At 39.5% G+C, this 17,126-nt stretch overlaps 1 protein-coding gene across 1 annotated transcript in view; it reads right to left on the bottom strand.

Annotated features, from left to right (window-relative positions):
- Window positions 1-10,218, bottom strand: part of brd2b (bromodomain containing 2b) — a 32,807-nt gene extending 22,589 nt beyond the window's left edge. Inside the window, exons 1-4 of the mRNA XM_061956132.1 lie at window positions 10,019-10,218; window positions 2,355-2,643; window positions 2,123-2,260; window positions 1,895-2,039 (exon numbers count right to left, since the gene is read on the bottom strand). Of these exons, the coding sequence (XP_061812116.1) occupies window positions 1,895-2,039; window positions 2,123-2,260; window positions 2,355-2,643; window positions 10,019-10,203 (757 nt within the window). The 5' untranslated portion in view covers window positions 10,204-10,218. The remainder of the gene's footprint in view (window positions 1-1,894; window positions 2,040-2,122; window positions 2,261-2,354; window positions 2,644-10,018) is intronic.
- Window positions 10,219-17,126: the final 6,908 nt, after the last annotated feature.

The raw sequence follows: 17,126 nt of genomic DNA, 5'->3' as shown, positions 1-17,126 counted from the left end.
CTCAACAAAAGAGGAGAAATTTAACCTTAGAGAAAAATCTATTATAAAACATGTGTATGCACGTACAACACTTAAGAACTTTGGCATATCAGTATGTGGAATTAAATTATGGAATGGATTAAGCAAATAAATCAATGTATTTAAAATGATCCAGTTTAAAGTCAAAAGTACAAGTGTTTACTAAGTACAAAGAAGAAGAATTATGATAAATGTCTTGAACTTATTGAAAAGTATATATCATTAATTTCGTTAAGTGAATCATAGCTGATTTAACTATTTATGTAGAGAACTGTTATATTTAGAGTGATTTGATGTAACTGTGTACACATTGAAAACATGAAGTAAAAAGGGGTAGAATTAAATAAGCTTTGCTTCTTCCTACTCCTTTACGGACATATTGTAAGAAAAAGAAAAAAAAAATATGTACAATATTTGAGGTATAAAATTTAAACTTAATACATGCTTGATATAAACGTGAATTTTTTTATCCTATCCATTGCTTTTTTTCCAGTTTATACCAAAGTGTATTGTCGACTTAACAGGATTCTTACATGTGCACTTCATGTGTTTATTAATGTAGTTTATACTTTGTGTGCTTAGTTTTACAGTAACTTTCGAGTAGACAATATCGTTAAACAACTTCAAGTTGCGTCAAAGCCAATTGCTTGGATTTATTTGACGTCACGTACGGCTCGTTAAATATGCGTGGTGGTCATGCCAGCGTCTGTTTTCAATGGGTACTAGACACCATTTAGACGTTCTCGAAGAAAAAGGCAATATACTTGTCTGGTTTTCAGATGTACGAATCATTCAAATCGCGAAAAGGATAAACGTTTCTTCAGAGTTCCTTGAGAGGTAATCAAGAACGGCGGAAGAGTGCAAGATTTTACGAAAGACTACAAGAAAAGTGGCACGCACTTTAGTACAAGGAAGCAGAGTCGAAGAACACATGAGTTTGCAGTGAACATTTCAGTAAAAGGTTTGATATATTTTTCAAATACTTCACACGATTAGTATTTCCTATTGAAGTATTATCTTGATATTGTTTGTATTTTATTTGTTAAACAGAAACCAGAAAGTCAGGGTCAATGATACTTTGTCAGAAAAGTACTTCTACATCTCCCCTCTTGTTTATTTTGTACACAAATGTGTCAGAGTTCATATGACAACAGGACAAAACTCAAATATTGTGATGATTCAGTAATTGTTAGTTTTTTTGTAAATGGATATGCAGTCACGGGTGGCAGCTGTCGGGAGCTATGCAGTCGCAATTATAGTTTGTTTACATGGACCCGTCCTCGCAAGTTGAATAAGTTAAATTCAAATTCAAATAAGTTAAATTTAATTCAAAGTTGAATCATGAAATGCAACCTTACCCGAGCAAAAAGGATGCACATTTATCCGGGGAGGGGCTTGATACCAATTTTATGACCCAGCCACATTGACATCTGGAGCATAAGATAGTTGATATGTGTGGGAACTCCACCAACGAATAATCCTTGATTATCACTTGACAAGTCCTCTTTTTGATAAACTATAGGGATCAATTCCATTGCATGGTTTGAGTTTTTGCCTGTATCTGCTTTTTGCTGGAAGATCTAGGCCCCTTGCGTATTTAAGATAGTTTGCGCGCTGCTAGCTGCACAACCACCATTGTGGCTTGGTTGACGCCACGGGAAGAAGTCACATGACGGAATAAAAGCAATTGGGCAAACTATACAGTATGGTCATATTGATACCGCCTGGATCATCACATCCTGTGGCCACGCCCCTGCCACCACAAACAGATTGCCAATCTGTGGGGGAAAACTGCTAGGTAGATTTGCGCAATGTTGTGGTTTGTGTGTGTAAAAAATACAAAAAAAACTCTTTTAAATCCCCAGGTGACACTCACGGCTCGACTTGCGGCCTCTTCCTCTGCCGTTTTTCTTGCGGGCAATGGGAGAGGCCAACTCCTCCTCCTCCTGTGGCATCTGAGCCACTTTCTGGAGAAAGATCTTCTCCAAGGACTGGGCCATCAGCACAATGTCGTCTGTCGGCTGGAAGACAGCGCAGGCACGTATTCGGACAAGGCCAAAGAAAACTGAATGACATGGCGGCCAAAGCTCGAGTGTGGACCTACTTTGTTGTAGATGTAGCAGTTGGTGAACATGGTGTTGAAGTCCTGTATGCACTCACATGCGCTGCGGTAGTAGTTGTTCTCCAGGCGCTTTTTGATGGTGCCCATGTCCATAGGTTGCTTGATTATTTTGTGATAATCCTGACACGTGCAAAGTGAGAAATTATTTTTTTTATGCCGATTACAGAAACTAAGTTAACGGTTGAGTTTGCCGCCGTTCAGGCGCTGAGCTCACCGGTAAATTAAGCCTGTGGGCATCCACCGGCTCGTGAAATGGCCAAGCAAAGTGATGCTTCCAAAGGCACTTGAGCAAGGTCTTCTGGAGATACTGTAGCTGGTTGGTGACGCGGCCCAGCCTGGAAGGGTCCTTGACAGGAGGCTGAGGCGGGGCAGGGGGACCCTGGAGCATAGTGTGTGGCAGGGAAGGGCTCTCAAAGTCCTCGTACAGCAGGGAGGGCTTGCGTATGCGTTTGCCAGTGCTTGTGTGCTGGTCCATCCCGCCGCAGGACAGCCCGACTATGGAACTTGGGATGGAGGGCAGCAGCCAGGCAGAGATACAGAAATGGGATAAAGTCAGCATGAAGAAGAAATGTATAACCTTATATTAACTTGCACATTGTTGAGGACATTATTATGCTCCCCTCTGCTGCAGAGCACATCAACAATATAATCGTTTAATGAGTGTTAATGATACAAAATGTATAAAATCCGGACTGTAGTAGTGCCCTGAACTTTAAATACACGAACAGTTTCCACATGACCGATGCAATAGAGCACCTTATGTAGTGGCAAACAACTGATTTTTTTTATTCTTAGTAATGCCATTATTGAAAAGCATTGAAGTTCCCGTAAGGCAGAGCAACCAAACTAATCAATAGATTACTCCATGTACCATACTGTAACTGTATGCATGTTTAAAATAGATCCAACCGATAACGATAATCTTACAAAAATAACCAATCGCTGTGGCACAACAACTGTCATATCACTTTTGTTTTGTGAACTTTGTTTTCGCTCATGCAGTTTTGGGGGTTAGCGTGTGAGTTTATGGCATTTGCAGCATTTGTTTATGACCCTGCAGCGTTTATGTGATGGCAGCATTCCTAATTTGCAGTACTTCCCTGCGACAATATTTTGCTACATAATAATATAATTATCTTCATCTTCACATATAATTTCTGTTTTCTGCAAGGTTTGCCCTTATCAGTCACAGTACTTCAGACATTTGCCATGAAACATTAATTGTTTTGAAGGGGAACTGAACTTTTTATTTTGCCCATCATTCACAATTCCTATGTAAGCAAGAACATATACTTTTTAATGCATTCTAATTTGTTAAACACGACGTGTCCAGGGTGTACCCTGCCTACCGCCCGAATGCCGCTGAGATAGGCTCCAGCACCCCCCATTACCCCGACAGGGACAAGCGGTAGAAAATGGATGGTGGCTAACAATGCAGCTAAAGGGAGTACTCTATTCCACCCATAAAACCCACGGAAAAAATATTTAAAAAATACTTAATTAACATTTCATGACCTAAACATTGACCAAGCTATATTGTTTTTATAAGCACTAATGCCGACGGACTATTTCACAGAGAGCGAACTAGATTATGATTCTATTTATTTAAATATATATAATTCACTATTTGGACATCATCAGATGGAAAGCTGCTGATGCTGGTGCATCCCTTCCAAGTTAGTGAAAGTTAATTCCAGATCAGTGCTTCTCAAACTGTAGTGGTACGCGGGCGTCATCTAGTAGTACGCCAAAGAATGACTTAATTAAATTGTAAGTGACCCACACGGCAGATTATTTTGTAATCCTATTACCGGGTTGTCAAATGTTCAATGGAGCAGATTGTTATTATTTTGTGCTCATGTTCCCGGGTGGTCGAGTTATAAAGGAAGAAGATAAATAGTCACACGCCAGTTTCACCAAAGTAGCAAACACACAAGCAGGCTCTTGTCAGGACAGCCGATAACTTGAGTGTAATATATATGAATAAAGGTTAAATAGAAGTGCAATAAGCCCAATACTTATGTGAGCTTGTTTTTGTTGTGTCACTGAGCGAGTGCAGTTGGTTTGAAGAAGTACAGTATGTCATTCAACAGGGATAATTAAACATCCACTTTGCAGTTTGCACCCTTGGTAGGTAAGTATAAGTGTCCCATCCATCCATTTTCTACTGCTTGTCCCTTTCGGGGTCACGGAGGGTGCTGGAGCCTATCTCGGCTACATTAGGGCGGAAGTGTGGCTTAAAAATACTAGTGGCGTGTCATTTATTCCATGTCAAAGAGTTACATGAGTGTGTGTGATATTGAGGTCATTCCAAGATCTTCTTCTATGATATGTGATTTGAAAGAAAAGTCAAAAATATATTAAATTCAAGTGGGGGTTCATTTTAAATGTGTGTTTAAAACAACGGTCAACATTTTAATATCAATGTGTGAAGCTTTAAAGGGGAACTGCACTTATTTTTTAAATTGTGTCTATCATTTATAATCCTTATGCAAAACAAGAACACATACGTTTTTCTTTTTTATGCATTCTAAATAGTAAATAAATGCGATCAAATGTCTGCTTACCATGGAACCTCTGAGAGTCGCTCTATTCTGCTTACATATAAAGCCTTAAAAAAACATCCAAACACCTCCATTAAGATCTTATGTACATGATGGGGCGGTATAGCTCAGTTGGCAGAGTGGCCACCTGCTCCCAGTGCCACCCACACTGGTTTAAATGTAACTTAAATATTGGGTTTCACTATGTAAATGCGCTTTGAGTCACTAGAGTAAAGCGCTATATAAATATAATACACTTCACTTCACTATATATAAATATAATTCACATGATGTAAGTATATATATATATATATATATATATATATATATATAATGTAGAAACAAGCATTCATAATAACATTTAATATTTACGTATTTTGCTCATTTTAGGCATACGCGGCGCATTAATTAAAAAAACGTATCACACTATTTGCTTTTTCCTTCAACAACCACACTGATTATTACTCACTGCAGACTTCATGAGAGCCAACAAACATACTAAAACATCACTTACTGTACAATATCTGCCTTCATAAGGATGCTGACTGATAGAATCTTGTTATAGTCCCATTTAGATGAATAATGGCTCATAATCCTTGCTACGAAAAGGAGGGTGGAACCACACATCTCTTTGTGTCTTTCTTTACATTTTCAAGTCTAAATTGGCTGTCAAAGTGTACCAAGTTGCCGGATTACATCCTAATCCTTCTACTATCCAGGTGAAAGGCATGATTTATGATATAGAATAAACTTCCACAAGCACCGAGGCGGGGAAGCAGCTCATGACTAGATGATGTAAACATCGCCACACAAGCTTGCTATAAGTAGTTTGCGTTAAAAGTTAAAGTTTAAGTACCAATGATTGTCACACACACACACTAGGTGTGGCGAAATTATTCTCTGCATTTGACCCATCACCCTTGATCACCCCCTGGGAGGTGAGGGGAGCAGTGAGCAGCAGCAGTGGCCGCGCCCGGGAATCATTTTTGGTGATTTAACCCCCAATTCCAACCCTTGATGCTGAGTGCCAAGCAGGGAGGTAGTGGGTCCCATTTTTATAGTCTTTGGTATGACTCGGCCGGGGTTTGAACTCACAACCTACCGATCTCAGGGCGGACACTCTAACCACTAGGCCACTGAGTAGGTTGTTAGCGCTTATAATAACAATATCACAAATACTTGGTGAATATTCAAGTCACGAAATGTAAATGGAGTATTGTTGGCACTTTTTGGATGGTTATTTATTGGGTTTTATGGGTGGTATAGAGGACCCCCCATTGGCTCCATTGTAAGCAGACTTATTTATTTTATTTACGAGTTAGAATGCATTAAAAATATATATACAGTACAGGCCAAAAGTTTGGACACACCTAATTTTATTCCGTTTTCTTTATTTTCATGACTATTTACATTGTAGATTGTCACTGAAGGCATCAAAACTATGACACCTGTGAAGTGAAAACCCTTTTAGGTGACTACCTCTTGAAGCTCATCGAGAGAATGCCAAGAGTGTGCAAAACAGTAATCAGAGCAAAGGGTGGCTATTTTGAAGAAACTAAAATATAAAACATGTTTTACTCCACATGTGTTCATTCATAGTTTTGATGCCTTCAGTGACAATCTACAATGTAAATAGTCATAAAAATAAAGAACACACATTGAAAGTGAAGGTTTGTCCAAACTTTTGGCTTGTACTGTATATCAGTCATGTCTTTCAAAATTATTGTGAACGACAGACAAAATAAATTTAAAAAAGAAGTGCAGTACTATGGAACCAGAATGCTGCCAGTAAGATTTGGTATTGACATTTTTTTTTACATTGTAGAAAAAGTTGTATTGGCAACAAATAAATACAACCTAAAAAAAAATTAAATATTTTTGGTGAATGTTTTTGATGCCAATATTCATATTTTTGCGTGTTTCAAAGGTTTTTATGATCGCTTCTCTTTTTTACAATTTTGTTGATTTTTTTTCGGTTTCGCTTCTTTTTTTTACGATATCAAACTAATGGCAGTGTTTAGCATGATGAATAGCATTTTTCTAAAAAAAAAATATATGAAACGTAAATAAGTGAAGCGATCATAAAAATCTTTGAAACACACAAAAACAATTAAAGTGTCCAAAAATATGACTATTGGCATCAGAAACATCCCCCCAAAATATTGTATTTTTTCAATGTTTGTATTTATTTGTTGCCAAAACTTGTATGTGCCAATACAATTTTTTTCTACAAAATCAATTTTATTTTTTTGATATCAAATTTTACTGGCAGTGTTCTGGCTCCATACAGTTCCCCTATAAGTGATTGTGATATGTCAAGAAATTATAGTAATGCTATTGTAATGTTTTTGCTTTAGTTTAACGGTGGAAAGAAGTACAATAAACAATGTGAGAAATAACATTTGTACCGGTCGAACTCAATGCTGTGCTTATTGACACCGAGGGCTGCAACATAAATATTGTAATGACGTGACTCGAGCCATTATCAAAGGTTTATCAGTCTTCAATGGAAGTCGTTACAATCCGAATACTGTAGGCCGCAGTTGACGCCAAAATAAATAATTAGGACACAAACAGAACCGTCTTACTCCGTCATTTCTATCACACAACATGAGTGGGAACTGAACATTGTCCACATTCTCTGCCCTTTCCCAGCCTCTCAGCCAATCAACACGCAGAACACATGTAAACAAAGACTAACACTGGCAGAGAAAGCTGCATGTAACACACCCGTTAAACATTGCATAAACTACATGTTTAACATGACACATAACATAGGACCCAGTTTGTTACAATACAAATAAAATTAAAAAAATACTAAAAACATGCTTTTTTCCTATATTTAAACACAGTGTTACTGTTCAAACGTTTTACAGTGTCCAAAAACATTAAACATGCTTGTCAAATAAAACCTGTGCTTTGTTTTTAATGAATACTTTGGCTTACTACACTACTGCATTTTAATGTCGGTCATTATGGTGGTACCTGGGGGGACAAGTGTTTTCTGAGGTGGTACTTGGTGAAAAAAGCTTGAGAACCACTGTTCTGGATTATAAATTGTGCCTCTCACCTGGAGGTTGTGGACATAAACCAAAAAAGTTGGTCAACTTTGACATCCAACTTAAACCTGTAAATGGCGAGAAAGACACAAAAAGAAGCTTGTCTGCAACACATTTTGTATTTTTTAACCCTTTGTGAGGATTATGATTAATTCTTTATCCAAACGAGAAGATATAAACATCCCATCAGTCGGCATCTCAGTGAGAGCAGACATTGTACAGTAAGTGATTGTTTTATTGGGTTCGTAGTTTCTATATCTTGTTCAGCACTTTGCAATACTGCTAAATGATGCTTACTGTTTCACTACAGCTTAATCTGTTTGGCACACATCTTCTAAAACTTGTAACTCATCCTCGTTATGTTTGGGCTAAAAAAAATTTTTTTTCGCATTATCATTTGTCCCAAAGTAGTCTTTGTTGTCTCTAGCAACTTGACTTTTGCTTGCATTTATCTACTAGCTAGAATGCATAAACAAAGAAAACATGTGTGTTCTTCTCCTACATTAGGATTGTGAATGATAAGCAAAATTCCCCAAAAAGTGCAGATCCTCTTTACTTATTTAGCATATTTCATAATCTTACTCATTTCACCATATCAAATATAACTTACTTCACCAATTATTATTTATTTATTTTTATTGTTATTACTTATTGAGTAAGGTGGCGACTTGTCCAGGGTGTATCCTGCCTTAAACCCAAAACGCAGCTAAGATAGGCTCCAGCGACCCCGAAAGGGACAAGCGGTAGAAAATGGATGGATGGACTTATGGAGTATATTGTGAATAAATTGAGAGCAGGAAGTGAACAAAAGTTTTAGCAACTGCTATGCAAAGGAAAAAAATGGTAGGAATAAATAAACTCTGCTTCTTCCTAATCCCTTTCGAACATGTTGAATAGAGAAACTGGAAATTGTGATGTATCATGTTGTAAGAAAGTAAAACAATATAAAAAAAATTACATAAAAAATAGTAATTAATGAAAATGTTAGTGGACCAGCAGCACACACAATCATGTGTGCTTCAAGGACTGTATCCCGTGCAGACTGTATTGTTCTATATTGTAGGAACCAGAAATGTAAGAACAAAAAGATACCTACTCAGTGGCCTAGTGGTTAGAGTGTCCGCCCTGAGATCGGTAGTGAGTTCAACCCCGGCCGAGTCATACCAAAGACTATAAAAATGGGACCCATTACCTCCCTGCTTGGCACTCAGCATTAAGGGTTGGAATTGGGGGTTAAATCACCAAAAATGAAGAGAGAATAATTTCGCCACACCTAGTGTGTGTGACAATCATTGGTACTTAAACTTTAACAACCCCTTTTGTGTGAATGAGTGTAAATGAGGGAGGGCAGTTTTTTTTGGGGGGGGGGGGGGGGGTGCACTAATTGTAAGTGTAACTTGTGTTTTTATGTTGATTTAATTAAAAAAAAAAAAAAAAAAAAATACAAAATAAAAAAAACTCTGCTTCTTCCTATTCCCTTTCGAACATGTTGAATAGAGAAACAGGAAATTGTGATGTATCATGTTGTATGCATGCGTGTTCGAAATAAAGTCAAACTCAACTCGACATTTATTACTGGGTTCAAAGCGTTCGGGAAATACGCCAATAAAATAATTTGGTGAATATATACTTTATGTAAAAAACGATTCCGCTAAATTATTAGTTTTCATCCGCGTACGGCAGCTAGTGGTCACGTGGTACCCTGCCCCGCCCTCGTTGTTTGTAAACACCGCTTCAATAATACGACGCCGATTTGGGGTCACGATAAATAGAGTCAAAAGGTGCACAACATTCAAATTGTTTAAGTGTCGTAATGTTTCAAAAGCTTCGAGGACGAGCTACAGCAAAGCCGTCCTCACAAGCAGACATTAGCAAATACACCCGTGAAAAATATGACCGCTTTGGTGACTTGGACGAGCACAGGTATGAATGAGGGGATACGTGACAGGATTTGGGAGACCGATTGGAGGCAGCGGACCACATCAGCCTTAGAGGGGGGGAGTGAACGACGAATGGGGAGTCGCCGGGGTTGCAACTGTCATCCGCACTTTTATTAGGCACCATCTTCCCCGACGGGGAAAATGAATGCACGTAAAGGGTGCTAAACGGCAGCTGTGATGGCTAGCTGGCCGAGGTTCATCGCCATGCTAGTGCTAGCAACAGTAACTAGGAACATAATGCTAGGCTGCCGTTCAACGCTAGCATCCCTACCGGGCTCTAAAAACACCTTCCTGCCGTACATCGACGGGGAGGACCCGACAAAGCAATGCTGTTACCTTCCGTGTGGCAGATTTAGGGCCGCTTCCATCGGCTTGCGTGTTGGTACGATCCAATGAAAGGCGGCTGGGCTGTCGCCACGGCTCGCCGGGGGGGACGACGCAGCGAACAGCAACTCCGCACTGAAATGGCGCCCGACTGCTTCCGCTTCAGCGTCTATAAATGCCCCGCGCCGCACGAGCATCCACTTCCTGTCACGTGGTCAGGTCACTCCTCGCGCTGATTGGCTGCAGCCAGACGTCTGTCAAACATCACAAAGCAACACGCCCAGACAGAGACACGCTGACATGAACATCTTGTTGCGTCTGATGTTAGCCCACCTCGCTTTAGTAGCAGGTGAATAATAAGGTTGGGTGAAAACAGTTTGAGATCCTTAAACGAGTTTGTGATTTTTGCCTTAATTAATTTGTTCATCATTATAATCAGAATAAAAACACAGAGGACAAAGATTTTTGGCATACAAAAAAAGATCAACAAACAATTACAAACCCCGTTTCCATATGAGTTGGGAAATTGTGTTAGATGTAAATATAAACGGAATACAATGATTTGCAAATCATTTTCAACACATATTCAGTTCAATATGCTACAAAGACAACATATTTGATGTTCAAATTGATAAACATTTTTTTTTTTTGCAAATAATCATTAAATTTAGAATTTGATGACAGCAACACGTGACAAAGAAGTTGGGAAAGGTGGCAATAAATACTGATAAAGTTGAGGAATGCTCATCAAACACTTTTTTGGAACATCCCACAGGTGAACAGGCTAATTGGGAACAGGTGGGTGCCATGATTGGGTATAAAAGCAGATTCCATGAACTGCTCAGTCATTCACACACAAGGATGGGGCGAGGGTCACCACTTTGTCAACAAATGCGTGAGCAAATTGTTGAACAGTTTAAGAAAAACCTTTCTCAACCAGCTATTGCAAGGAATTTAGGGATTTCACCATCTACGGTCCGTAATATCATCAAAGGGTTCAGAGAATCTGGAGAAATCACAGCACGTAAGCAGCTAAGCCCGTGACCTTCGATCCCTCAGGCTGTACTGCATCAACAAGCGACATCAGTGTGTAAATGATATCACCACATGGGCTCAGGAACACTTCAGAAACCCACTGTCAGTAACTACAGTTGGTCGCTAGATCTGTAAGTGCAAGTTAAAACTCTCCTAGACGAAAACCGTTTATCAACAACACCCAGAAACGCCATCGGCTTCGCTGGGCCTGAGCTCATCTAAGATGGACTGATACAAAGTGGAAAAGTGTTCTGTGGTCTGACGAGTCCACATTTTCAATTGTTTTTGGAAACTGTGGACGTCGTGTCCTCCGGACCAAAGAGGAAAAGAACCATCCAGATGGTTATAGGTGCAAAGTTGAAAAGCCAGCATCTGTGATGGTATGGAGGTGTATTAGTGCCCAAGACATGGGTAACTTACACATCTGTGAAGGCGCCATTAATGCTGAAAGGTACATACAGGTTTTGGAGCAACATATGTTGCCATCCAAGCAACGTTACCATGGACGCCCCTGCTTATTTAAGCAAGACAATGCCAAGCCACGTGCTAGATCAACGTGGCTTCATAGTAAAAGAGTGCGGGTACTAGACTGGCCTGCCTGTAGTCCAGACCTGTCTCCCATTGAAAATGTGTGGCGCATTATGAAGCCTAAAATACCACAACAGAAACCCCTGGACTGTTGAACAACTTAAGCTGTACATCAAGCAAGAATGGGAAAGAATTCCACCTGAGAAGCTTAAAAATGTGTCTCCTCAGTTCCCAAACGTTTACTGAGTGTTGTTAAAAGGAAAGGCCATGTAACACAGTGGTGAACATGCCCTTTCCCAACTACTTTGGCACGTGTTGCAGCCATGAGATTCTAAGTTAATTATTATTTTCCAAAAAAAAAAAAGTTTATGAGTTTGAACATCAAATATCTTGTCTTCGTATTGCATTCAATTGAATATGGGTTGAAAATGATTTGCAAATCATTGTATTGTGTTTATATTTACATCTAACACAATTTCCCAACTCATATGGAAACGGGGTTTGTATATTATTCAATTGTTGGAGCACAAGTCCATCCTTCCATCCATTTACAAGTCCATCCATCCATCCATTTTCTACCGCTTGTCCCTTTTGGAGTCGCTGGATTGATTGATTGATTGAGACTTTTATTAGTAGATTGAACAGTGAAGTACATATTCCGTACAATTGACCACTAAATGGTAACACCCGAATAATTTTTTCAACTTGTTTAAGTCAGGGTGATTCATGATACAGATATATACTATCATCATAATATGGTCATCACACAAGATAATCCTCAGAGTATATACATTGAATTATTTACATTATTTACAATCCGGGGTGTGGGATGAGGAGGGTAGGAGGGGGGTTAGGTTTGGTTGATATCTCAGCTACAATCGGGCGGTAGGCGGGGTACACCCTGGACAAGTCGCCACCTCATCGCAGGGCCAACACGGATAGACAGACAACATTCACACTCACAGGATTGGCAACACCAAATTGGCCATTTACAAGTCCATCCATCCATTTACTACCGCTTATTCCCTTCGGGGTCGCGGGGGGCGCTGCAGCCTATCTCAGCCACAATCGGGCAGAAGGCGGGGTACACCCTGGACAAGTCGCCACCTCATCGCAGGGCCAACACAGATAGACAGACAACATTCACACTCACATTCACACACTAGGGCCAATTTAGTGTTGCCCATCAACTTATCCCCAGGTGCATGTCTTTGGAGGTGGGAGGAAGCCGGAGTACCCGGAGGGAACCCACGCAGTCACGGGGAGAACATGCAAACCCCACACAGAAAGATCCCGAGCCCAGGATTGAACCCAGGACTACTCAGGATCTTCGTATTGTGAGGCAGATGCACTAACCCCTCTTCCACCGTGCTGCCTCATTTACAAGTCAATAGTGCAAAATAGCAAAACAAAGTATAACAAAATTAACAATGTTTTAGTCATATTGCCAAAATGAATTCCCCATGATGCACCCTGTACTTTCTTCCTATTCTACTGTCAAACGTTGTGCTTCAATGACTTTACTGCTTTGTTTTAATGATACCCACAAAATTGCTTGCTTTCCTCAGTATATACCAGGAACATTAAATGTTTTGTAATATTGAGGCAGCAAATATATTGAAACACCTAATTTAAGTGCCTTTTAAGACTATTAATTAATATTTAAAGTTCCATCTATCTATTTTCTACCGCTTGTCCCTTTTGGAGTCGCTGGAGCCTATCACAGCTGCATTCGGGTGGAAGGCGGGGTACACTCTGGACAAAGTCGCCACCTCATCACAGGGCCAACACAGATAGACAGACAACATTTACACTCACATTCACACACAAGGGCCAATTTAGTGTTGCCAATCAACCTATCCCCAGGTGCATGTTTTTGGAGGTGGGAGGAAGCCAGAGTACCCGGAGGGAACCCACGCAGTCACAGGGAGAACATGCAAACTCCACACAGAAAGATCCCGAGCCCGGGATTGAACTCAGGACCTTCGCATTGTGAGGCAGACGCACTAACCTCTGTGCCACCGTGCTGCCCGATATATTTAAAGTTATTATAATTAACATTTATTGCAAATATTTTCTACTGTTTTACCCACTATCAGTACCACTGTGGCTATATGTGGCCCGTTACCCATCCAACCTCTTCATATTTCAATCAGATCATAATATTCGGATATCCAGAACATCCTTAAACCCTTTAAGTAAATAAAAAATATTCAAAGTCAATAATTTGGCTAAAGTTATGCACAAAGCAAACTATAACCCGCTACCCAAGAATGTACAACTATTCATCTCAACAAAAGAGAAATATAACCTTAAGAGAATAAGCTAACTTAATTCGTATGCGCATACAGGACTTAAAACCTTTAGCATATCAGACACTATATGGAATGAAATTATGGAATGGTTTAAGCAAAGAAGTCATTATCCAGTTTAGGAAACAGTTCAAACCTAAAGTGTTTACTAAATACAAAGAAGAATCCTGGTAAACAAATTGAAACTTAATGAAAATAAGATAGTCATATTCATTTTATTATGTGAATCATAATTTACTCAACTATTTATTCATGAGAACTGTTATTTTTTTATTAATTGATTTATTTGTTAAGATCGAAGAACAGGAAGTGCACAAACGTAGAAAAGGGGTAGGATTAAATAGATGCTGCTTCTTTCCACTTCTTTTCAAACATGTTGTCATGATAAACTGAACACATGTGATGTATCATATTGGAAGAGTAGCATGTTAGAAATAAATGTAAACAACAACAAAGATCCAACACATTTTGTCAGGTACCCCAAATTGTACCAGACGCTATCTTGCAACACTAATAGACAACGGGAAAGATTAGCAAAAATCAAAAGATATGCACTTCATTATCACAGCTGTCTGCTTCAAGTTCATTACCTTCATCGCTGCACAGGGAAATTCACAAATTAAAAAGGCTTTTGCACCAATGCCGCTTTTCTACTGCAAAGTACTTGTACGGTTCTGTTCACCTTTGTTTACAAAGGTCAGGTTTTCCATTTAAAAATAACTTAATGGGAAACTGCTTGGCAGTAAGAAAGAAGGAAGATAACAAGGGTCAGTGGCTATTGATGAGGTGAGAGGATATCGAGGGCAGCAAAGCTTTGTGATTGCGCTGCTGCAAAGTGAACACTGAAGTGTTATACAGTATAGGCGGACTTCGCTTTACCTTTGGTGTTTACGACACACTCCCACGGATTACGTATTATAATAAGCGGTTTCGTAAAAAAACGAGTTGCCTGCGCGTGGCGGAAGATTAAGCAGTTGCACTTAGCGACACTCCTTTGCCAACATCCCCCTTCATCATGGCATACTGTACAGGTAGTGTGGCAAAGAAAACGAAAACCATCCCCATGGAAGTGGAATTAGACATCATGCTAGGAGAGTGTAGGTAGAAAGTAACCGCCATGTTACGACGTGGTCACATGGTATTGCACGGATCGTTCTCCCAGGATGCACCTAAGGAAATGATTTATTGTTCATAAATCAGTCAGGATACAAACAAAAGAGAAGCTTGCCGATAGCACGGGAAGCTAAGCAAAAAGCTAGCGCGAAAGCTTAGCATAGAAACAGGCAAACAAATGGCAAAGTTTAGCTCAGGAATCAAAAAAGTAAACGTCGTAACCGTTACACTGAGCAAAGAAGACAGCCAGCCTGAATGTGATGAAAAAGCAGGAATAGGTAGCTCTCTGATTAGTGGCCGGGGGCAGGTGAGCGTCCCCAACACTAATCAGAGGCAGGTGAAACTAATCAGCACCCATGGTAACCAAAAACACACTAACCCAAGGGTGCTGAAAACAGAACTGAGGGAGTCAAAAACTAAACAAAACATAATCTGGGCAACAAATTATGACACACCACTTAGCATGGTTGTTTTAGATTGTCTATGGCCGCAACCATCATCGAGCATAATGATGGTATCCTTAAACGTGATTTTTTCCAATAAAATCAACAGTAATAACTTGCATCTTTTTTACTGTTTTAATTTAATTTTGTAATTAAGTTTCTTGTTACTGGTTTTAATAAAAGTCCACTTGCAACATCGTCATAGGAACGGAACTTGTAAACCAGTGGTCCCCAAGCCAAGATCTACCCCTGCGCAAACTGTGATTATATTCATTTATTGTATATATTTATACATTATATATATTAGTGATGTAATGGTATCAAAATCTCACGGTACGATGTTATTGTGGTATAAGTCCCCCCCCCAAAAAAGTAAAAATGTTATAGTGTATAAAATAAGTACCAGGAATATTTAGGATGAACACACTTACTGTAATTGAACGCGAACATTATGCTCAAATATTCTAATCATATGTATTACTACAAAATGTATTTTTAAGTGTGAATAATTGTGCCGGGGCATCCACTGTTTCAAGCAAATAATTAAAAACAACTTACACTTCCTTCCACCAGAGTGGAGCTGGATAGGCTATATTTGTTTGCAATTTATCATCACCTATATGTGTAGTATTTGTAATTTTAACTGCGACTGAATCGATCAAAGTCCCCAGGAGGAGTTTAAGAACGAGCCTTTTTTTTTCGCTGAAAAAGGCACAAAACCATCGGAGCAAAGTTCTGCGCCATACGTCGCCCACATCTTATGTTGTAGAAAAAATGTGTTCGAAATGTATCACCTCTATGTGTAGTATCTGTAATTTCAACCGCGACTCATTTGGCCAAAGTCCCTAGGGAGGAGTTTGAAGTACCGTACAACCCATTTTTTTTGTGCAGAAAAAAAGAAGACGAAGACCAAGATGGCCGACTGCCGACTTCCGATTTTCTTTTCGATACATGAAACTGATCAGCGGGGCTAATTTGTTCTCATTTTATAGTAGCCAATTTTTAAATTTCATTTTCGGGACCCCCAAAAATATAAACATTTTCGCCATACCTGACACGCCTGCAAAATATGGGGACTTTTTGTGCAGGTTAAGGGCCTCAAAAAGACGTCCAAACGTATAGAAGTAAAAAGAGAGCAATTTCAATAGGGCCCTTGCGGTGCTCTGCATCACCCACGTAGTGCTCCATAGTCTTATCAGTGACAGGGTATGACGTGGCCAGGAATAAGGTTGGGGTAACATTTTATATGAAGCGCCTTGTCATTCAATGAATTACATATGGCATGTGCTTCTTCACGCAAAACGGGTCCCTCCACAGATCGCGAAGCCTAAGCACAGTGCGTGTTTTCCGTGTAGGGCTTGATATCTGTGAATGAGCTTGACTAATACAACAATATTATACCGACAGCGTTTCACATCAAGTTCATTCAGGTAAAACCAACGTTAGCCACGTCAGCATAATATAATGTTAACGTTATGTTGACAGCCCATTTCGGATCGGATGATGTTTCAAATAAAAGTGGGATTCATTGTGTTACAATGTTGTCTGGAATGGCTGTGCATGACCAAAGATTGTATATTGAGAGAGGATGATCTACAGCGCACAGTCCACTAAAAGAGACGTTGTCTAGTATGTTCACTATCTTATTTCATGCCATAACTGTTCTTGGATTGCAATAAGAAACATATG

Source organism: Nerophis lumbriciformis, linkage group LG04 (assembly GCF_033978685.3).
Source record: "Nerophis lumbriciformis linkage group LG04, RoL_Nlum_v2.1, whole genome shotgun sequence".
NCBI lineage: Eukaryota > Metazoa > Chordata > Actinopteri > Syngnathiformes > Syngnathidae > Nerophis > Nerophis lumbriciformis.
Note: the sequence above shows the minus strand (reverse complement) of the source record. Positions and strands in the feature narration are given on the sequence as shown.